General features: G+C 35.6%; 2 protein-coding genes across 5 annotated transcripts in view; both read right to left on the bottom strand.

Annotated features, from left to right (window-relative positions):
- Window positions 1-13152, bottom strand: part of adamts14 (ADAM metallopeptidase with thrombospondin type 1 motif, 14) — a 50992-nt gene extending 37840 nt beyond the window's left edge. Inside the window, exons 1-3 of one of the 3 annotated variants that reach the window (XM_026222124.1) lie at window positions 12656-13152; window positions 11955-12331; window positions 1813-1969 (exon numbers count right to left, since the gene is read on the bottom strand). In XM_026222124.1, the coding sequence (XP_026077909.1) occupies window positions 1813-1969; window positions 11955-12331; window positions 12656-12734 (613 nt within the window). In that variant the 5' untranslated portion in view covers window positions 12735-13152. The remainder of the gene's footprint in view (window positions 1-1812; window positions 1970-11954; window positions 12332-12655) is intronic. The other 2 variants (XM_026222123.1, XM_026222125.1) reach the window with 2 other exon arrangements.
- A 5631-nt stretch (window positions 13153-18783) lies between these two features.
- LOC113055782 (paladin-like) overlaps window positions 18784-24411 on the bottom strand; it is a 57454-nt gene continuing 51826 nt past the window's right edge. For both annotated transcript variants that reach the window (XM_026222142.1, XM_026222143.1), the window contains exon 20: window positions 18784-19337. In XM_026222142.1, coding sequence (XP_026077927.1) covers window positions 19188-19337 — 150 coding nt within the window. In that variant the 3' untranslated portion in view covers window positions 18784-19187. The remainder of the gene's footprint in view (window positions 19338-24411) is intronic.

The following is a 24411-nucleotide window of genomic DNA, read 5'->3' as shown; positions in this document are numbered from 1 at the left end:
TGTGTTTTACCACTTTTTTGTTTGGTTTTACTTTTTTAGTTTTTAGTACATCAAGTTAAACTCATTTAGTTCACTATTATTATCATTATTATTTTAGCTGAAATAGTTTTAATTTTTATATTTTTCAATTTAATTTAATTTTAGATAAGCTTGCAATAATTTTGCTGTGTTTTTTTATCTTTATATATATATATATTTATATATATATATATATATATATATATATATATATATATATATATATATATATATATATATATATATATATATATATATTTATATATATATATATATATATATATATATATATATATATCTGTGTACATTTTAATGTTTTTTTATTTCAGTTTTAGTTATTTTAGTAAATCAAGTTAAACAATTAAAATTTCCTAGATAACCTCCGTTTATGTTTCTGTCTCCAAACCCGCTGCTCAAGCTCAGCATTTTTTTTTAATATTTTGCATGAAAGAAAAATGATCAAATCAAAGCTGTAAACACATCACTGAAGGTCAGAAACCTCAGACACCAGAAGGTCGAGGATAAATTCAATTGCAGCAAAAGAAAGGCACAGCCGAGGTAAACACCACAGCGAAAAAACGTGGAGACCTCTGGCACATCTCTCCATAAAACTCAAGACATATGGTATTTACATTGACGTTCTCCCATAATTTCACAGACGTCAGAGCTGAACGAGACGAGACTTCCACTACTGAACATTATTATTCTCTCTCTGGATTCCTCTGATACAGGTGTGAAGCATTAAAGCAGCGTACAGCAAGGGTTTTGCCATATGTTATGATTATAAGTCTTCCATTTCATACTGCATCTAACAAAGCCTTTGATAAGTTCTCCGTCTTCTTGTTCCAGTGTTTCTCAATGTTTCTTCATCATGAAGCAGGAAATCACTATTTTGGGACAGCCAGACATTCTAAGGACATGCATTGAGCAAGTTTCATAATATTCTTTGGCGATCATTCAATATTAAAAGCTTTTCAATGTGTTTTAAAGAAGTCTCTTCTGCTCACCAGGGCTGCATTTACTTGATCAAAAATAGAGAAAAATTGTGAAATATTATTCTAATGTAAAACAGCTGTTTTCTGTGTGAATATCTATTAAACTGTAATTTATTTCTGTATTTTCAGCATACATTATTCATTGTTTGTTGATGCACAGGTCAGAATCATCACTCACATCTTTTCATGCAGAAAGTCTCAGATACATTTAAAGAACATTTAAATATATATATATATATTTTACATATATATTTTAATATATATTCACATATATATTATTAATATAATTATTTTATATTTTAAAATCTTAAATTATAATGTTTTACATTTTTATATTTATGTACATATTAAACTATAATGTTTAGAAATATAATTTTACAATTATACTGCACATTATTATTATTTATTGTTCTAAAATATTAATTTCTTATTTCAATTTAGTAATAATAATATTTAATTAACTGTAAATTAAAAGTAATCGATTAATAAAATAAAAAGTCTAAATAAATGTAAAAATAATAGATTAGTATATATTTTTGTTTTTAAATACTTTGATATTTTTTTTTCTATTTAAGTAATAATAATAATAGTACAATTAAAAAGTAACAAATTACAATATTTAATTATTGTTGCTATTTTATACTGCTTCTTATTATTTAGTAATATTTCTTATTTTTAACAATTGTATTAATTATTAAAAAAAAATTCTGTCATACTGCTGTATTATAATTCATATTATAGTCAAACAAATAGTAAACTAAATCACTAAATCAGGAAAAAACTCATAACCTCTGCTCACCTTCATTGTGAAGGTCATCTCGCCTCTGGTCCTTGTCCCTTTTGATGGCCGACCTCCGGTAGACCACATGGACGCGACCTTTGACCTCCACCTCCTGCTGACCTTTCTCCAGCGGCTCGATGAAGAACTCTTCCTCATCCGTGCGAATCAAGCCGGCCTGAAACCATCAGACAAACACAGACCATCACAAAATCTAAATCATTAAACGAATCGAACCAAACCGAAACCAATAAACAGTAACAAAAAAACGACTTCGGTCAACTCGAGCACAGAAGGAGTTCAGCACGAGTTTCATGATGTTCTGAATGTGGCCAAAAAAGGCCAAGAAACATCATCCAGAAAAGCATCCGCAAGCGTTTCGGGCAGGAATGCTATAAATACACTTCGAGCGATCCAGACCATGATGGATAGTGTTTAACCTGGATTGACCAACAGCACAAACTCCTCCTTCCTCTGACTTCAGACTTGATATATCTGTATATAAACTTTCCATCAGCAGAGGACGAAAAACGCTTGCCTGTAACCAGTCTCATGGAGCTGGAGCTCTTACCTGAACAAAGGCCGAAGGAAACACTTTCATCTGGGACACAAAGGGCCGTAATGAAGGCCAGGAAACACATTTTTAATTATTGTAATCTTTGATTCCCACAAAAAGAGTCTAAAACACACTGGCAAGTGTCCTGAAAACCACAGAAGCATCACGCCAGCGAGTTTTTGCATGCACAGACATCACTTAAATTCACTTCAGAACATGAGAATATCTAGTTAAAGCATGCAGAGAACCAACAAGTCCGAGCTGAGACCGTGAGAACACCGCCTTGTCTATCATTTTCCAGTCCCTCTCGAAAATACGAGTGAAAAAGCAAAACCTGACGCCTCTTTAAGCACGAATCTACACTAAATTCCACACATCAGTTCCACTGTCTTTGAAGGTGGATATTTATAATATAGCGAGACGCTGCGTCCAGCTTCATACGGCCGCGAGCATTTCACACACGCAAGCTAGAAGAATCACACATGAGCAGAAATAACACACAGATTCGACTCTGACGGTCATCTTCAGGCACATGGACATGCATTTACAGGTTATATAGTACATTAAAAAAGAACTCAATAAACAAGTGCACAATTTTACACTGTAAAGGTGGCACAGAAGCGCTTCTGAAGTGGCATTTATACTGTTTAATGCTGCTCAGAAGTAGCATAAATGCATTTTTTCAGTAATTGCAACTGTATAATTTCACACTAGGGGCTAAAGTGGGTCTGAGCAGGCTTAACTTAGTCAGTTTTCTGCGGCATTGCACCTTTAAACTGAATTTTGAGAATGCACAAAGCAGTCTTAACTTGGCAGTGTATAGATGGCTTTAGTTTACAATGTAAAGGTGGCATAGAAGTGCTTCTGAAGTGGTATTTAAGTGTCTTTACAGTGAATCTTTATTGCTGCAGAGGTGGCTTAAATGCATTTCCACATTTACAACTGTATAGTTTGATATTAAGAGCTGAGGTGGATCAGAGCAGGCTTAATTTAGTCTGGCTTTGATGTGGCATTGCTCCTTTACACTGAATTTTGAGCAGGCACAGAGCAGCCTTAATTCGGCTGTGTGTAAAGACACCTTAGAGTTGCATTTCCAGAAATATCTGTTTGCAAACAGCAGGTTTTGTGTAAATTTAGGAATGAAATGCTGCCTAACGATGTCTAAAAGTGTTTAAACAGCAAAAGATGGTAAAATTGGAGTAGAAATGAATCAACCAATAGCAATTCAGTATGCAAATTAATGTAATAAAACAGACCAATTGGAATCCAGGATTCATCACTGTCGCATTCTAAAAGAATTCTGTCACAGGGAGAATTTTTAAAGTTTCTTAAAAAGTATAATGTTTACAACAACCAGAAATAGACGCACATCCAAGACTGAAATGATCTGTGATATAAAGTTTGAATGGAGCGTGTAAGTCAAGTGTTTTCACCTGAATTAATTGCAGAAACTTAATAATGAGTCTAAAACAAACCCAAGGAATATCTTGGAAGCACAATTAAAAAAGCAATGAAATACTGTGAAATAAATGCACAAGTTTTGTTATTCACAGACCAAACACTATATCTAAGGGACTGAGACTGTAAAACCAACCATCTGAATCTGTTTCTCAGTGATGTGACTTACTGAAGAAGAAGAAGAAGATGCAATACTGTAGAATACAGTGGGGTTTTCTAAAAACTGCTCAACAAACAAAAAAAAGACAAAGAAAAGGCAAGCGTCCAGTGGTGAGAAAAACCCAAAGTCTTTCGTTATTGTCACAGAACAAGCAAAACATGCAATTTGAGGGAGATTGTTTGTCAACCTATAATTTGTAGTCAGGATCTCGGCCTTCTGTTTGAAGTAAACAATTCTGAGAGCCAAGCGTTTGGACCGATCATACGTTTTCTACTGGCATTTCTATCTTTTAAAAGATATTAATATTTGTATTCAGCAAGGATGCATTAAATTGATCAAAAGTGACAGATTTCTATTTCAAATAAACGCTGTTCTTTTGAACTTTCAATTAATCTGTGTATCCTGAAAAATAAAATGCATCACATTTTCCACAGAAATATTGTGCAGCACAACACTGATAATGTTTCTCGAGCAGTAAATCATCATATTATTCAGATTTCTGAAGATCATGTGACACTGAAGACTGGAGGAATGATGCTGAAAATACAGCGGAGCATCACAGGAATAAATTACAATTTAATATATATTTACATAGAAACAGCTGTTTTAAATGGTAATAATATTTAACAATTTTTACTGTATTAGTAAATGCAACCTTGGTGACCAGAAGAGCTTTTATTAATATTTTTATTGACATGGACACTGATATATATGACCCAGGTCCACAAACCCAGTCATAAAGCTAAATTTCTCAAAATTGAGATTTTATATCATCTAAGAAAGCTGAATAAATAAGCTTTCCATTGATGTTTGGTTTGTTAGGAAATGACAATATTTGGCCAGTACAGTATTTTAATCCAGCATGAACCGGCGTCCAGAGGAGAACATGTCGTTCATCACACAGAGAGATTCACACTAATTAACGCAGAATGCAGCAAGCGCTGACAGACAAACGTAAAGCTCTCACACCACGACTCCATCTTTTATAATCGCATCCGTCAACACACCAGGCCTCAAAATAAACAGGCTTCGTATTAAGTGTATTCCATATCTTCTTTCGTATTCCGGTCTTCTGTCATCATTTACTCACACTCATGGCGTTCCAAACCCGAATGACCGACCACATCAAGGAGAATAAATGACGACAGAACTATTTTTATAATTTCTCCGTTGGGGTCTGACATGGAAACATAATAAACCATGTGCATCAGTTTTCCCAGCAGGTCACATGCCAGAGAGTTTAGATTCAACCCTACTTAAACACATTTAATCCAGCCAATCTAGCTTTTTTGAAAACGACATGGTGTGTGTTGCTGGAGCAGGGATTGTCTTTGACATCCTGGTCTTCATGCAAACACAAATAGACGCTTCTTGATACACTTAATACTCCAGTTTCCAGCGCACATACAGTACATACATTAACCAAATTAGACTTTATGTCATCACTCCTCACTTCTGTGAGAACCGTGTAAGCTTAAGTGCAAGCTAGTGACGGCACGTCCAGTTTTCCCATGAATTCATGGAGGTCCGACTGAATCTAGCAACCGCAAAGATCTTGGATGCAGAGATAGAACAGATATGCTTTCACAGCATTCCATATCACCATGCACACCCTTAACTGGGTTTGCTGTGGGTTTGCATGGAGACAAGCTAAAGTTAGATGGAAATAGTCCAGAGATTCAGCTGACGGCTCAACTGACAGCTGTCGCATTTGGTTTTAAAGAGCGCTTTGACACATGCACAGCAAAACTTTTAAACCGTGCACGCTCTGTGCATCAGGTAAAGAGAGCATTCATTACTGCATGCATGTTGATTTATTCAGTGAACTGTGTGAATCTGCAGCCTGCTGTTCATAGGGTGGAGGACGCTCGTCGACACGAAGACCTTGCAAGCCAAGACGTGCCGGTGTTGATGTTGGCACGCTCTCAATCACACGCTCAGCAGCTGATCTATCTTTACCGTGACAGGCGTGCTTCCTCTCCCGACGGATCCGTGCCACACCAATGACCTCATAGGCTTGAAGGGGACACCCTACTATTCATAAAACCTTGAGGACGTGCTTTGAAACGCGCCACATTAAGGCAGCGATTACAGTTATCTCTGCCCATGCTGAGAGCAGCTGTCTGTGCATTTCTGCAGGGCGAGTTTAGAAGCACATTGACCTCCTTCAGCGACCGTGTGTCTGATAACCCGCTGGATGGAGGCAGATAAAGCAAATAAACCCACTGCGTTGCATAAGAGCTCTAATGTGGGGGCTGTTTGTGTCAGTCGATGCACTCCATCAATATACAGTACAATGGTCATCTGTCCTGGATCCTGTATGGAGTTGGGTTTGACAGAGTGTGGATAAGAGCAACCAAGCTGATCGATACCGGCTTGTGAACATGTCACGCAGTGCAGTTGTCAGAAACAACCAGGTTTTATGTTTGCAACGTTAGGTGTGACATTATTCTTTATTCAGAAGTATATCATGCATTTTGTGTTTGCAACAAAAGGCCTAAAACATACAGAAAAGGATGTGAAATATAAATGCATCTGGCTTTGCGACATCGATTTTGTGTCAGTGCATTCTGAAATGTGTCATTCTGTAAATTGGCCTACAGGGCTTTTCACAATTTTTGCACACAGTACGAATAGCCTCAGCACAAAAACCTTACATGCATGGTCTGAAATAAATAAATATGCATCGTTTGCATGCTGCAGACACGAGATGTGTGTGAAAGACTTCAGAGAGAAGTTTGGACCCTCTAACACATGAGCCATAGAACGATCATCCATTCAAAAATCATCAGAAACAACCAGATTTTATGTTTGCAATTCCAAGTGGTGCCGTTATTCTTTAATCGGAGGCATTTGCATGCATCTTGCTTTTGCAATAAAAGGCCTAAAATATGCATCTAGCTTGATTTTGTGTTGCTGCATTCTGAAACGTGTCACTGCAAGTCATCAAGCAACAAAAGCACACATCACATTCTCAAGTTTTGTCGCTTTTAGCATGCATTTTAAGCCGTTTTCTCTTTCATCTCCTCAATTATGGTCATGATGATGCAACAGAAGAGAATCTTACTGAGCGGGTTAGTTAAAGTTAGTTAACCTGTTTGAATGGCACACACATTTGAAGGAAACTCTATCGCCACCTTGAGGTCTGTTACTAACAAAATAATGCATTATTTTATGTTGCTTCATCAAGTTTGCTTAGCTACCATATTTTCTACGGTTTTCGGCAGGTTCGCTGTTATGGATAGCCTCAGCACCCAAACTCTAGACTTCAGAAAGACATTTGGACCACCTCATACAAGAGTCTGCCAGGGTTTCAGCTTTCATAATCATGTCTGGTACGCTTCAGAGATCCAGTGCCACAATAAGTGTTGTCTGTTCACATATTCATCAGAAGTGCTTCTGTCCTTAAGTCTTCATTACTGTGGTGCACGGGTGGTTTGTTTACCTGCTGTATAGGGGTCTCAATGCAAGCGCAACTCACAAACAGCTTGACATTGCCTTCACTGCTGCTTAATGAGACCATAATTATATATCATCCTTGAAGCAATGGTGTCAGTATGCAGTGAGCATGTTGCGTGCCAAAACAACACATTTCCTAGTACAAGATGCATTCAGTCACTTTAAATTGCTGCAATCTTCCCACAGTGGGTCTCCGAGGGTTTAAGGTTCAATAAAGTATGAGAAAACTCTCATTTTGTAGGGTTTCTCATCAGTAGAAACATGATTTGCAGCAACTGGAGCAGACGGATGTTTAGATTTGAATGTAGTAAATATCGCCACACTGTTAATCAATGAAACAAATTTGAGTTATAACAAAAGAAACCTTTGACAGTTTCAGAATGAAATACTAGTGCACTGTATTATGCATATGTGTATGAAAAAATAGTATTCTACATTGTTGTCACATGACCTTATTACATGCTTGTTAGATTCTGAAAGTAGAAATAGTTGCTGAAAAAATGTCTGGAAATCTATATGGTGAAAATATAGTAAAGATCACCACCGTTTGTAATGCAACTTCCAGTTCATTAATTATGCTTAATGTAAAAGGTCAAGTCAAGTGCATTATGGGATACATTTCTTACTGTTGCATATGCACAAAGACAAATACAGTTTTGCAGTTATTCTACTGTATGCACACAAAGATTGTCTATGCTATGCACAGTATAGTGTTAAAATACTATAACAAACACTTCAATCCTGTTATTCTTAATGGATTGGCATGCTTCGTAAAGCAGCTACACTCTATATGTGATTAACAAGTTAAACTGACTGTCAATCTTGAATGTCTTGAATATCTCAAGCATGCACATCTTAAACTGTGAATGCATTTGCTGGCTGCTAATAGCTGCATTAATGCTGCACAAATAAACACTTCTGCTGCAGCTGGAGTCTGTCACTTTCATTTTCTCATCCCTAAACGATATTTTGTTGAACAGCACAGAATGGCTGTTGTGCTGGGTTCTCGCAGGAGAGGCAGCGCAGTATCGGTTCTGTCGGGGACAGCGGCGCAGGAGACAGCGTGTCATTGTCCGCGCGGCCCTGACAGTGATTACCTAAGCGAGTGATCAATGTGGCCGTAATGAATGATCTCATTGTGTGCGCAAACGTGCTGGAGGAACAGAGGCGCTCTGTGCTGCCCCTCGCGGAAATCACTGCTGAGGGGAGTATTGAGTTGCACTGAAAAAGCAAAGCAATTTTGGCTGCCTCCTAAAGCTCTTTGATTAAACTAATAACAGTGGAGACAACAACACAGACGTCCTGTCACAGAAGTGCTGGGCGTGTGTCGAGCAGTCACAACAACAATGCACAGTCATATACATATGGAAGTTTATTTATGCCTTGGCATGGAAATATAAAAAGCTAATTGAGACTTTTTGTTTCACAGTTTTATCAAAATTTATGGTTGACATCTCAATTCAGACCCCCCCCCCCCAGAATAAAACAAAAACAAAAAAACTATTTTTAATTAATTAATTATCTGAATTCTGAGCATTTCTATCTTTTTTTCTCAAGAATTCTCATTTAACATATTGGATTTCTGACATTTTTCTCTCAATTCTGACTTTTTTATGGAATTCTGAATTTACATCTTGGAATTCTGACTTCTTTTTCTCTGAATTCTGAGTTTATCTCTTGCAGTTCTGACTTTTTTCTCCAGAATTCTGAGTTGACATCTCGCAGTTCTAACTTTTTTTGGAATTCCGAGTTTACATTTTGGAATTCTGACTATTTTACTCAGAATTCTGAGTTTATATCTTGGAATTTTGATAGTTTTTACTCTGAACTCTTGAGTTTATATATCGCATTTCAGATTTTTTTCTCCAGAATTCTAAATGTATATCTCACATTTCTGACTTTTTTTTGGAATTCTGAGTTTACATCTTGGAATTCTGACTTTTTTATTTAAAATTTGGAGTTTACATTTTGGAATTCTGACTTCTTTTTCTCTGAATTCTGACTTTATCTCTTGCAGTTCTGACTTTTTTCTCAAGAATTGTGAGTTGACATCTCGCAGTTCTAACTTTTTTTGGAATTCCGAGTTTACATTTTGGAATTCTGACTATTTTACTCAGAATTCTGCGTTTATATCTTGGAATTCTGATAGTTTTTTCTCTTAACTCTTGAGTTTATATCTCATATCTCGCAATTAAGATTTTTTTTCTCCAGAATTCAAAATGTATATCTCGCAGTTGTGACTTTTTTGGGAATTCTGAGTTTACATCTTGGAATTCTGACTTTTTAATTTAAAATTCTGAGTTTATAATTTGCAATTCTGACTTCTTTTTCTCTGAATTCTGAGTTTATATCTCGCAGTTCTGACTTTTTTATGGAATTCTGAGTTGACATCTCGCAGTTCTACATTTTTTTTGAATTCCGAGTTTACATTTTGGAATTCTGACTATTTTACTCAGAATTCGGACTTTATCTCTTGCAGTTCTGACTTTTTTCTCCAGAATTGTGAGTTGACATCTCGCAGTTCTATCTTTTTTTGGAATTCCGAAATCACATTTTGGAATTCTGACTATTTTACTCAGAATTATGAGTTTATATCTTGGAATTCTGATAGTTTTTACTCTGAACGCTTGAGTTTATATCTCCCAATTCAGATTTTTTTTCTCCAGAATTCTAAATTTATATGTCGCAGTTCTGACTTTTTGGGGAATTCTGAGTTTACATCTTGGAATTCTGCCTTCTTTTACTCTGAATTCTGAGTTTGTATCTCACAATTCAGATTGTTTCTCTCTCCAGAATTCTGAGCTTACATTTTGCAGTTCTGGCTTTTTTTGGAATTCTGAGTTTACATTTTGGAATTCTGACTTTTTTTACTCTGAATTCTGAGTTTACTTCTCCCAGTTTTGACTTTTTCTCCAGAATTCTGAGTTTATATCTCACAATGATAGGTAAGAATTGATAGCCTAATGCACTGTAAGTTGCTTTGGATAAAAGCGTCTGCTAAATGCATAAATTTAATTTAATTTTAATTTACAATTAAGATTTTTTTCTCCAAAATTCTTCGTTTACATCTCGCAGTTTTGACTTTTTCCTCCAGAATTTTGAGTTTATGTCTAGCAATTCTGACTTTTTCTATGAATCCTCAGTATACATCTCGCAAATTTTTTTTTTTTCGTGGTAGACATGAGCCTCTATACATAGAGACGCATCACATAACTGTGAGTGTGCGAGACCTGCAGTCTTCGTTTAGTAAGGATGTACTTACTCAGGTTTACAGGGTCAGAAGGGTCAACTGAATCCATGTGTGTTTGGGGAGATTTGGGATGGTTTGAATCTGTGACCTAAACAAAACCTCAAGACAGCAAGTCTTCATAAGAGAACAAAACAAGGCGTAACTCTTCTTGTTCTTGTTAAGATAGGATGTTGACTGTTGCTGATTTTCTTTCAGCTGCCAAATTAATGAATCCTGTCATACTTTGGGGAAATTTGTGTACTGTGACCCTCGGATAAGGATAAGGGAAAGACAGACTTTATTAGTTTGACAAGCCAGGAAAGTGAAAGTATAGTCAGAGCTGGGGGGGGCATGTGAATCTTACGTAAGAGCTGGAAAGACTGGAAACTACAGCCATATGACAGTTGAACATGTCCCGAGGGCAGCGGATAATCAGTAAACTCAGATTTATACAACAGTTTGAGTCATTATAATGAATGTTAAAATCCCGAAACCTGGTGAGCTGCAATCCTGGGATCTTCATGCAATATGAGCAGCACTTTTGAAGCATCTGATGCCCCAAAACACTGTCCGAATTTAGAGCCTTTCTATGCAGTACATGCCCAAAAACTCTATGTTGGCAAGAACAACTACGAAATCCAAAAATAAACTTTTATGCTATTTTGATGATGGCCAAAAATGAAGGCAAGACACTATAGTCAAACATTTTTTTTTTTCATTGAGATATTAGACTGTTTGGCTTTTCATAATGTGTTTATTTTAAAGCATTTATCTATTTGCTTCTGTAGATTTCAATAACAATACAAATCAACGTTTTTTTCTCCACTTCAACGGCAATTCCATACACCAAAACTTTATTCTGAAGGTCTTTAATGTGGGTTTTGCTCTTGTATCATTTGACCTGGTTTATATATTATTTTGCTTATAAAAACAAGGTTAAGATGTATTTATCCCGGCTATTCACAGTATTTTCTGATTTATGGAGTGATAAAATAGAAATCCAAGATCACCGCTGTAAACATATTTAACTATAGAATATATGTGCAAAATAAAACAAAAATGTTCAACCAGGCTTTCTGTTTTTTTTTTTGTTCTGGAAATGCATGCAAAAAAGTTCACATTTAATTTTATAATGCATGATTTACATATTTAAACATCATTTAAACTGGGGAATTTTTTGCATTTCACAGGTTTTCAAGACTCTGTATGCACCACTTTTGACAAAGCTGCACGCTCTTATGATGCCCAAGGTTGACATCTCACTGGGTTTTGAGACACAGCCAGTGTGAGCTGTTACTTACCAGTCCATCACAGTTACTGATGGCCACCGAGGCCCTCGGTACATCCGTTACATCCCCGGTAAACACGCAGTCTCCCAGGATCCGCTCTTTGGCCTGTTCCTCAAAATCCTCCTGCCACTGAACAAAAGCTCCAGGGGCCACGAGTCTCCTGTTGGCCCTCAGGCGCAAGTGCAGCTCTTTTCCAAACACTGTGACGTTGAAGAACAGCTGTTGCGCGTTCAGGGCCGTGTGAGGCGTAACGGGGGCGTCGCGCGGGACCCGTTTCCTGCCGGTCGGTGACGCTCTCGCGGAAAGCACGTGAGAAACGAACCGGCCCCGCGCGTCAGTGCTGAACGGGACTATCAGACCGAATTCACTCAGTTTACCGGAGGGACTCCCTAACAAGAACAAACAGAACAGAAGAGTGCATTACAACCTTAACGTTATATAAGAACAAATAAAATGTTATATGCATGCACAAAATTCTATAATTACTATTTATAATATTTAAACATACTACTGTTTTTTATTTTATTTATAAAGTTGTAAAAAAGACGTATGCATGCAAAAAATCGCATGCACTCAGTATATCTGCAGTCAGAAACACAAGGTTGACGACTTGAACTTGAGTTCATTTTTTTTAACCCGTTCTTTCTTTCTAAGTATTTACATTTCAAACACACACAAACAAAGATCAGCTCATATAAACCAGCGTCTCTTACCATGAGATTTTGCAGCATGCCTATAGTCCATAAATAAGAGGTTTATCGTACAGTACATGATTAGATATATATAATCCATAGCTGTGGCGGTGAGAGCCAATGCACGAGAGTTTTCTTCTGGAAGTACACTGGAAACTTTCCTCCTGGACGAGGTTCATGAGGAACGGTGTGCTGGAGAAAGTTGCACGGACCTGCGGAGCATTGCGAGCGGCTCTCAAACTCCAGACTGAAGGACACCGAGAGTTTCTGCAGAGTTCTGATGGACTGAAGTGGACTGGACTCAGATGGGACAACCCATCACTGAGAGAGAGCTCATGACGACAGCTCGAGCAGAGGGAAAAAAAGAGAAGACCGCCTGGAGCTCCACGCGTGGAAAAATGGGTCTTAAATGGTTAAAACGTGCTTTTAATCAGAGGGCATGCAATGGTTTAAAGTAGTTCAATGCTTTGGAAAGTCTCAGGAGTGTTTTTATTGAACGCTTTCAGACATTTGTGCTTTAAAAACACACTGGTGGGAAAAAGAGAAAACTTGAAAGAGTCATTTAAAGGGACAGTTTACCTAAAAACAGTTTCGTACTCATTTATGCACCCTTAGTTTCCATAAGATAATGCAATGCATTCCACGTCGCAGATTTTGAAATGCAATTAGTTTGTCCTTTGTTTGTATATATATATCATTTATTTATGTATTTTGTTTTTATTAGTTATAGAATAGTTTATCTCACTTTTAAACTATATACGTGGAAACAGAAATCATTTAAGACTGTTTAAAGTGCAGCTAAAAAAAATAAAAATAAATTACGTTTTAATTTACTGTATTACACATTGAGTTAATGGATTTGGCTTTTCCAAACATTAAGCATTAAACTTTGCAAAATGTGATTTATTAGAGCATTGACTGAATGCATATGCAAGAAAAATATAGTTCAGTAGATTAACTGGCCTTGTCATATTAATATTTACAGTATAAAATTCGGACCAGAAATAGTTTAAAGTCAGTTTGAAGTGCAGCGCCCCCTATTGGCAGAGGATGAAGGTGATCCAATGCTGCCAATTTGCATGTTTCTGAATTAATTAGCAGGACAGACTGTGATTAGTGATACACCGGAACACCAACATGAATAAAAACTTCAGGAGATTAAAAGTCACAATCTTCAAAAGCAAGACAGAATGATTGCTATACCATCAGAAATCAGTCAATTCACAAGAAGGATCCAGCAACTCTCTTGTTAGAGCTCTTTCTTTCACATGCAATCAGCTGTTTCCCACAAGGTTTTTCTGATGAAGCAGCTCCCCAGAAGAGAAAACCCCCTGATCTCACCCTCTATTGGCTGATAATAGGCACTCATCCCGTATAAGGCCTGGCGAAGCAGATCCTGGAGGTTTTTAGCGTGATTCAGGTGTGACTCAGATGCGAACCGGTCTTGTTAAGGCATCCGATGAAACAGGAAGACAGAATCATCTTGTTCCAGCTCTACTGAGTCACACATGCAACCTTTTATAATGCTTGTTTAGTCCAGCATAAACAGTCCAGAAAACTTCATCGCTTGGTTTTATGTTAGTCATTCATTAAAGGAATAGTTCAGCCAAAATGAACATTTTATCATCATTTACTGACCTTCATGTCATTCCCATCTCATGCTGTTTTTTCTTGCCTGCAAAGCACCAAATCCGTACTTTGATGGAGCAAACATGATACTCAACAGAAAACACATTTGCAGTATTTTGTCTAAAGGTTCATTCAACAGTTCAGGCTCAAAAAGCTGATTTTGTGAGTATCGTTTTATATGTCAGGCTTTACTGGGATAAAGTCAAATCCAACAAAACTGATTCTGCTTCTTGACGGTGTAAATGATGCTGATCTGTCCCGTGTCAGTTTGTGATTCAGACTTTCAGATGAGGTCAGAATCAGACATAAGGAAACGTCCAGCCTTCGTCCGGGTCATGGCACCACCAAATAAAATCTGCAAAAATAATGACCGTTTTCAAACTGGTTTCCCTAAACACACCCCCTACCTGTCACTGGTCGATTAAACACATAGTCCCGCCCCCAGACTCATGCCATTGGTCGAACCAGAAGTTTGTGGTAAAAAAAAAAATAAAGTGAAAAAAAAAAAAAAAAAATAAAATAAAAATAAAATAAATAATACAATTGAATAAAAAATAAATAAATAAAATTTAATGTCAATACTCACCCAATATTTGGATTGGGCATCAACAAACATGAGTTTTCAATTACTATTTAATAATTTTTACAACAAGTGAACTAAGCTTACTGTAGTATAACTGTAGTTAATATGGTTTTACATTTTAATTAAAATGGTTACTTTATTATTATCATCGTTCATAAAAGTAACAAAGATTACTACAAACTTATGTTTGTTATTATTAAATGTTACATTTATTTATTTGCTTATTTTGTTTGGAAAAATGCACATTAATGCATATCAGTATAAAAATACAAATAAATAAACCAAATTACAGCAACATTAATTTAAAGCATACAAACACAATTTTTTTTTTCGATTATAGTTTTGGTATGTGTGAACTACACCATGGATAAACCATAGCTCATGTTTATTTATAAATTTTATTTTTCAGTAAATATACTTTTGGTTTTAATTACATTCAAAATAATTTATTATGTTATATTTTGATTATACTATGTGCTAAATCTATTGTAAGTTTAGAGGAGTAATTCACACAAAAGGCTGCTGAAAATGACTCTTATATGTAAATTCATGAAGCTGAAGTGACACTGGGTTGATTTGACTGAACAACTGACCTTTTAAGTTAGTTATTTTAAGTTTCACTAATAAGTGGCAGATCACCGGTGCTATAAGTGAACCGCCGTGTTTCTACATTACATATAAAGTCAAGCCAGGCGTGATGTGTGTTAGGGCTGGATGAATAATGGTTCTCTAATGGATGAAGATGTCAAAGTGTGACGGCTGAAGGCCTGAAGCTTTAATAAGCAGCGCAGAAGTTTTGGTCTGCGAGAGAAAGCGTGGAGTTCAGCGCTGGTTTCCTCTCAATGCAGCTCTTTGTTTGCCCTCTTCTTCACGTCTCTCTGAAGCGCCGGCTCCGGTTTCAGCTCCGAGAGGATCTCAAGAGGATCTGGAAGGCATTTCAAAGCAGCGGCCGCCATACCGTCCACAGAAGAGCTTATCTGCAGATGCTGGCAGATACAGTAGGCCATGCTCTCAACAGCAGCACTAGCACACATTTACTGCTTCCTGGAAGACGTTATTAGAAGCATAAATGACTGAAGGTCAGTCTGGAATGTATTGAATGTATTGACAAGTTTGGGATTGGAATGATTTTTTAATGTTTTAGTTTCTTTTCTGCATTTATTTGATCAAAAATACAAGATGAAAAATTGTGAGATACTATTATGATGTAAAAACAAGTTTTTCTATTTTAATATAAATTCAAATGTCATTTATTTCTGTGATGTGCAGCTGAATTTCCATCATTATGTGTCACATGATCTTCAGAAATCATTTTAATATGCTGAATTATTATCAGTGCTGGAATGTATAAAAAGAATAGAATTTATTTAAACCTAACAGTATACACCACAGTTCAAAAGTTTGGGGTCAGTGCAATTTTTATAATCTTTTATAATTTTTTTTGTTTTTAAAGAAATTAAAACTTTTATTCAACAATGTGTTAAATTGATTGCAGAGATTTATATTGTTAGAAAGTATTTATATTTTGAATAAATGCTGTTCTTTTTAACTTTTTATTAATCAAAGAATCCTGAATAAGAATCTGTTAAAAAGTATATGCTTCCATAAAAAAAAAAAAAAAAAAAAAAAAAAAAACGTGATATTTCTAATAATAATTCAGCATATTAAAATGATTTCTGAAAATCATGTCACACTTTACACTGGAGTAATGATGATGGAAATTCAGCTTTGCGTCACATAAATAAATTATATTTTAAAGGATATTCAAATAGAAACCACTATTTTAGATTATAAAAACATTTTGCAAGATTACGGTCTTTTTCTTTATTTCTAATCAAATAAATGCAGCCTTGATGAGCAGAAGAGACTTCTTCAAAAACATTACAAGTCTCACGGATGCCTATATTGTCATAATTAAAGGGGACGTTGGATGTTTACGGATTCTAAGGTTCTTCATGAAATGTCTGTAACATACTTTAGTTCAAACTCCTCAATGTTGTGTAAAACAACACCCTTGTCAGAAACAGCTCTGATCGCAGCGACTCGTTTCGGTGCATGTCTCTTTAAATGCTAATGAGCTCTGCTGACCCCGCCCCTCTCTTCGAATATATCCTTATATGGCTCGAAGATGCTCTTACTTAAATAACAAGCTATCTACACAGAAACCGGCTGCAGATTGAAACAGTTTGTTGGATGAGAGTTTCAGCCTTTTATCAGCTGGTATACAAAAAAAAAAAAAAAAAAGCAATAAATAAAAGAGAAAATGTAATCCGATGTCCCCTTTAAGAGTGTACAACAATAACTATAAAGGTTTAAAAATAAACCCTATAACTAAAAAAGTCCAATGCAATGCAATACCAAAATAATAGTGCACAAAACTATAGAGTTTGACACATGACCTTTGACACCAGCAACAAAGTGTTTATGTAGCTGTTCTTACTACACAAGTACATGGTTTATTGCTGAATCGTTTGCATCATTCTCCTGCTCTTCACCAGTTGAGAAGCATTGATCGTTGCGAGGGGTGTTTTGTCATTAGCTGATATAGCACATCCCCATGTAGACCGCTCTGCATATGTTTACATGACTTTATGTGTATCAGCAAATATTTACAAACCCCAAAGCTGAAGCAGAAACCGCCGGCACGTCTCACAGACATTAGTCTCATGTTTGCATGGTTGCAGGACTTCCTCTGAAACCACAGGACAAAAAAAAAAAAAAAAAATCACATCCTTTATGTCTGTGAGTTTCTGTAAGCAATATTTTTTTTAATAGCATGCAAGAAATGTTGCTACTACTGGGGAGATATCAGTGAAACCGGTGTCTTTAGAGAAATCACATTTTGTCTGAGACTGCATAAAATAACTGAGTGGCAACATTTAGTGAAAGATTGTATGATTGAACAGTTTCTGAAGAAAATCTAAGTGGTGCTTCCTTGCCATGATGTTGTGCGGTTTCCAGGCTGTTTCTAATCTCAAGTGAAGACAGTCTGGGATTATTCACATTTTTTATGGTTAAGCAGGAGACGATAATATTTGATTTTTTTTATATTATTACCCCAAAACCGAACGTTTTTTGAAAATGTGCTCCCCCTCAGTTTATCCCGGGATCAGGATGAGTTTGTTTTTTCATCAGGTTTGGAGAAATGTAGCATTGCATCAGTGTCTCATCAACGGATGCTCATCAGTGAATGGGTGCCGTCAGAATGAGAGTCTGATAAAAACATCACAATAATCCACAAGTAATCTTTTGTCTTCTCCAGATGTTCACTGATGGACTGGAGTGCTGTGGATTATTGTGATGTTTTTATCAGACTCTCATTCTGACGGCACCCATTCACTGCAGAGCATCCATCGATGAGACACTGATGCAGTGCTACATTTCTACAAACCTGATGAAGAAACAAACTGAACACATTTACAGCTAATTTAGATTTTGAGCTATTCCTTTAATGCGTAATGGATTTATTTTATATTGCTAGTCTTATATTTTTTAATGATATAACTCATCAGTACATTATACTTCAGTGTGTTGCCTTTGTGCTTTACCAAAGTGTTTTTTTCTTCGAGTCGCATGTGTTTTGTCTCTGTGCAGAATTCAGGCTCAACCACATGATGACATCACAGAAAATACCCCCCTTTCAGGTCAGGAGCGCTCAGCTCGTCTCTTCCACTTTTCCACAGACAATTAAAAACCACAAGCCTCTGAAGCCCCACTAATGAGAGTCTAATCCTACCCATGATGCAAAGCATGTCCTCCTCCATACCTCCCAGAATACAGCGGGACGCTTCAGCATGACTCCAGATCCCAAACGCTTCTAGAAATACATTATAGCTGTTTACATGCAAAGACCCATGATACATGTGCACACGTTTTCTCCTTCAAGATCCTATTAAAACAAACGAGTCACAGATTCAGCAGTCAATAAACGAACACATTCCTGTTACAAAAGAATTTTAATGGAGTCCGCATTTATAAAAGTCTTCGTCATGAGAAACTCAACATTATAGTTCCTGCAGCCTTCAAATGTTAAAAAAAGAACAGAGTGAATAAACTATACAAGCAGATGCACGTCAAATAATAATCTAAAGCTAAAAGTAATGTAAAAAGAGTCCTGTTAAGTTAATAATAGATGTGAGAGACCTGCACAGAAAGAGAAAAAAGCCAGAAAGTACATTTATAAATGAGCATCCACATGTGAGAGCTCATGAATATTCATGCAACATCATCTGATCATCGCGTGTTCTTATTAGAGTTCCTCACAGTGGGTTTAAGATCTAGTCCTTCACACTTCAGCTACTGGTCAAAAACAGGTGGACATCCTTCAAATGAAGAGGTTTCTCAGATGAATTCTCCTCTGAACGGGAGCCCGTGGCGGTTCTGCTGTTGCCAGCGATGTCGGAGACGACAGAGGGTTGAGTCTCTCAGGTCCTCAAACTCAGAGAAGCCCAACTGATTCAACAGCTCATAAACTCCAGCCCGAGCCGCCACCTGAACACAAAACACACAGACACACAGTTCAGTATTGGACAGGATTGCGACTCAAATTCCGGTCTGGTCTTTCTGTGTGACCCGAAAAACAACACCCTTGTCAGAAACAGCTCTGATCACAGCGACTCGTTTCGGTGCATGTCTCTTTAAATGCTAATGAGCTCTGCTGACTCCGCCCCTTCTCTTCAACACGAGGCATGAGAATATCCTTATATGGCTCAGAGATGCTTACTTAAATAACAAGCTATCTACACAGAAACCGGCTGCAGGTTGAAACAGTTTGCTGGATGAGAGTTTCAGACTTTTATCAGCTGGCATACAAAAAAAAAAAAAAAAAAAAATTATATATATATATATATATATAAATATAATTATAATAATAATAATAATAATAATAATAATAATAATAATAATAATAATATTATATATATATGATGATCAGCACTTTTAGAGTTTCATCTCCCTATCTGATGTGAGCAGAAGTATTGGACCAGGTCTTTCTAAGTGTTAAGCTGTGTCTTAGGGAATGTGTCTTATCAGTTATAACCATTGCTTCTGCATTCCAAGTCATGCATTCGACGATGACACACACAAACCAGGATGAAGACCAGGAAGCAGACTCCGAAAGAAAAGCAAGCAATTTGGATGCTAAAAGAAAAGAGGACATCAATTAGAACTTCAAGAAAAACAAGGGGCATGGAGAAATGAAGAGTTTGGAAAATACCAGCTACGTCGGCAACCAACGATGACTTAATCGACTGAGAAATACAACAGTAGTTGATGACGGACAAATCATAAAAGCTGTGAAAATGAACCCTAAAATGTCATGGGCATGCATGGCTGTCTCTAGAACAGGTCTCTTCATCATAATGATGACTTCATGTATGATTGCAGTAGCAGAATTAATTCGGAAGGGTACAAAATCATCTTGGCTGCCAATATTCAAGAAGATGCAACCAAACTCATTAAAAAAGTTTTTCAAATTGGACTAGGACAGTGACCCAAAACACCCTGCCAGTTCAGTCAAGAAATGTAAAGTCTTAGACTGCCCAAATCAATCTCCAGATTTAATTCCGATTGAACATTAATTTCAGCAGCTTAAGAGGAGACTAAAGACAGAAACTCCCAAAACATCATTCATCATTCATCTTTTAATCATATTTGCAAATGTCTTGACTCCACAGCAGAGAAAGCTATTTTGTCTTTACTGTTCCAATATATATCCATCTCTCTAACTATATATCCATCTGTCTGCAGTATATATCATCCAACTCTATATGCATTTATCTACACGTCGAACTAAATTTCCATGTGTCTGCAGTATCCAACTATATATCCATTTATACGTCTTACTACATATTAATCTGTCTGCAATATCTATCTAACAAACTAGTGCAATATACATACATATATATACACACACACATATATATATATATATATATATATATATATATATATATATATATATATATATATATATATGTACATATACACAATATATAGTGCGATACACACAGACCAATTAATAGATCTCTAATTGTTGTCTCGTGGATCATCTGGTCTGATTCAAGGAAAACCATATCATAAATGAGCGTTTATGCCATCGGGCACAGCTGGATCAGGTATTAAACAGTCTCCAGCAGCTATAAAAATAACAAACACTGGACACGATGAGAAAAGAGTGCAGACAAACACACAGCCGCAGTAAAAGCAGAGACGTTATGAGAGCAGAGCTCTTTATAGCCAGAGAAATCCTGACAAACACACGATATTAGCAGCTGTAAATCACCTGACAAACACACCGTCTGCAGAGAGACACAATATCAGCTCAAACACCTGATCACATGACCTTAAAGGATCGGTGCACTGAAATCATTGTGCTAAAAAGCACAGAAGAAAGCCAGTGACTTTTAATAATAGAGACAGCATCAACTGCATCTAATGGGTAGATCGAAGCGCACATATAAACAAATGTATATCGACCTCTGAGACCTCAAACCCGCTCTGAATGTGTTGACCAGTGTTGTGTAAGAGAGAGAGAGAGAGGTCAGAGAGCGGACGTTTGACCCCAGCTGACCGATGACCCGGTCAACAGGACACTCACAGCAGCTGATGAACATGACACCAGGACTAAAGCATCTGGATTATCAATGCATTACACAAAGGAACAAACTGAACTATAAGAGAGCACTAGTGGAGTAAAGGCGGTAAACAAACTTTGGCGTTGGCTCGACAAAGCTTTGTTTGAAAGTTTGAAATAATGCATTATAAAAGATATTCATAATGCACATTGCAATACATTACATCTTTTCATAAACAATTGTAATCAAAGTTCAAACGCATTATTATATTATATATATAGTGCTTTAACGCATCATACATTCTAAAGGTGTAACAATACGGTTATTACAATTACAATTAATGCATTATATATAAAGGCGTAAAGTGTTAGCACTATTTTTAGCTAGATGCCAAAAAACTCTTTAGTTTTATTTAGTTGCACTACATAAAACTGAAATAAAAAGTAGTAAAAGACATATATAAAAAAAAATATATTAGACATAAAAATTACAAAAACAAAACAAAATAACTAAAACTTGAAAAAATACAAATAAAGAAAATATAAAACTATCTGATATTTAAAAATATTCAATTTTTCATGTAAGAATATACTGTCCTATCCTAATAAAATAAAAAAATTACAATTAAATAGAATAAACAAATACATATTTTTGCAGTTTCAGATTTCAGATTTCAAATTAAATTAAATTTTCAATAAAAAAAAATCATAATATATTAATAGTATATCAAGTAAATTTAATACCTAAAAAATAAGAATATAAATTATTGTAAATTATTTTATTTTGGCGTTCTGAACGTTGTCATGGAAATGAGAATGTGAACCAACTCTGAGTAATATATTCACGTTTTTATCTAAATATTACAAATAATAAACCATAATTTCAGTTGAGATTACCTCCCTCTTTTAATGTAGTAAGTCACTGAATGGTGTTTGAAGGCCTCGTGTTGGGCCGGTTTGAAACGAAGCCACATTGAAGACAATCCAGCATTATAAAAACACCTGAACAATCCCTGAACAATCCCTGTGAAAACACACGCAGCAGAAGAATGCCTCGGTGATTTTAGCACGACTCTTTCTGGATGGAGAAATCAGAGTCATCCAGACTTTAGCTGATGACAAATACATTGAAGAGATGAACAACTCTTCTAAAATGCACCGTATTAATTATTGCAATTGCAGATTTACATAATAGCAGGACAGTTTGTTGTCTAATTAGTGCTTGAATTATATTTGTCTCAACAACTGATTGTTATTATTATTAAAGCTATTTAAAACATGTGTTAATGTATTGTAATCTTTCTGGCGTGCAATAATTGTTTCCTTTTTTTTTAAACTGAGGAACTGGTCAAAAGATGTCAATGGAGTATTTAACCCAGAATATTCCTTTCATACGTGTTGGGTTATAGTCACACTGGAGCCAGAATCCAATAACAGACTGTGATTATTGATTTCAGACTGAGACATCAGGACAGATGTTCGCTGGGAACATGACAATGATGTCGACGGATGATTCTTCCAGGTTAGTTTAGTTCACCTGATCATGTTTCTACCATCAGATCAAGAGTTTACAGAGACTTTATCACAGCTGGAGTTAAACAAAGCTCAGTTTAGGAACTGGTTCTTCATTCGCTGAAATGCAGGACTGGAGGAGAATGGAAAAGCATCAGGGAAAAAGCTCAATAATCCGTGCAGGGGGGAAACACTCATTTGTTTGGAATGGTAGTAAATTCCAGACTTTACCGTGAGCCACAGCTGGCCTCTCACACACACACACACACACACACACACACACACACACAGTGATGTTAGGATAAGCTTGTAAATTCCAGGGGCCATGTCCAAATGAAGCGATGGCTACAGCTCGACAAGCACAAATTCACACGGGAGAACATTCACACAACAGCTGGACAAGTGCACACAACTCAAAGTGTTCAAGAGTTACAGTATCATTAACCTTCACTGAGGTTTGTGAAGGACTGTTGAAATCAAGTGTGAAGCTGAAGGGAGATGAACACTAGGCTGGCTGATAACAGATTCACAAATATACAAGGATGTGCATAATTTGGATGTGCATAAAAAAAAAAATATATATATATATATATTATATATATATATATATATATATATATATATATATATATATATATATATATATATACATACATATATATATATTTTTTGCATTTGATATTTAAGTAAGAGATGCTGTTTAACTAAAAGTCTTAATGCTCACTAGTCATGACATGGCAAGGGCATGCTGTGAAACCAAACCAAAACAAAACAGAAAATACAATAAAGAAATGAATAGAACATTGATCAAATAAATATTTCAATAAATTAATAAATTAATTAATATAAATTGAATATAAATTATAAAAATCACTAAATACATATAAAAACGAATAAATATAAAATAATAATACATCAAATGATAGTGAAACAAAATAAATACAAAATAAAGAAATAGAATTTAAATAAATTGTATATAAAATAAAATTGTATGTGTGTGTGTACAAATAATAAAGAATAAAATAAATGAATTAATAAAATAAAAATATATATAAATTAAATATAAAATAAAATGTTATATATATATATATATATATATATATATATATATATATATATATATATGTACATGTGTGTGTGTGTGTGTACACAAATAAATAAATATAAAAATAAATTAATAAAAAAAATTACAAGTATTACAAATAAATACAACATACAGTACTAAGCAAACAAATATATATTTTATATAAAATTAAAAAATTTTAAAATAAAATTTATAAAATAAAATAAAAAGCACTAATTGACGCAATATTCATGTGGTTTAATCACATTTTACCAACAAAATCATATAAAATATATCTTATATATTACCCAACTGTAATGTCATATAGTTTTTTGGAGTACTGATCACACAGATAAAATACTCCAGAACTAATATCGGTTTAGTTCTGGTGATATCAGCAGAACAGCAATAGAGTT

This window comes from Carassius auratus, chromosome 37, assembly GCF_003368295.1.
Source record: "Carassius auratus strain Wakin chromosome 37, ASM336829v1, whole genome shotgun sequence".
In the NCBI taxonomy this organism is placed as follows: Eukaryota; Metazoa; Chordata; class Actinopteri; order Cypriniformes; family Cyprinidae; genus Carassius; species Carassius auratus.
The sequence above is the reverse complement of the archived record's forward strand: the minus strand, read 5'-3'. Positions and strand labels throughout refer to the sequence as shown.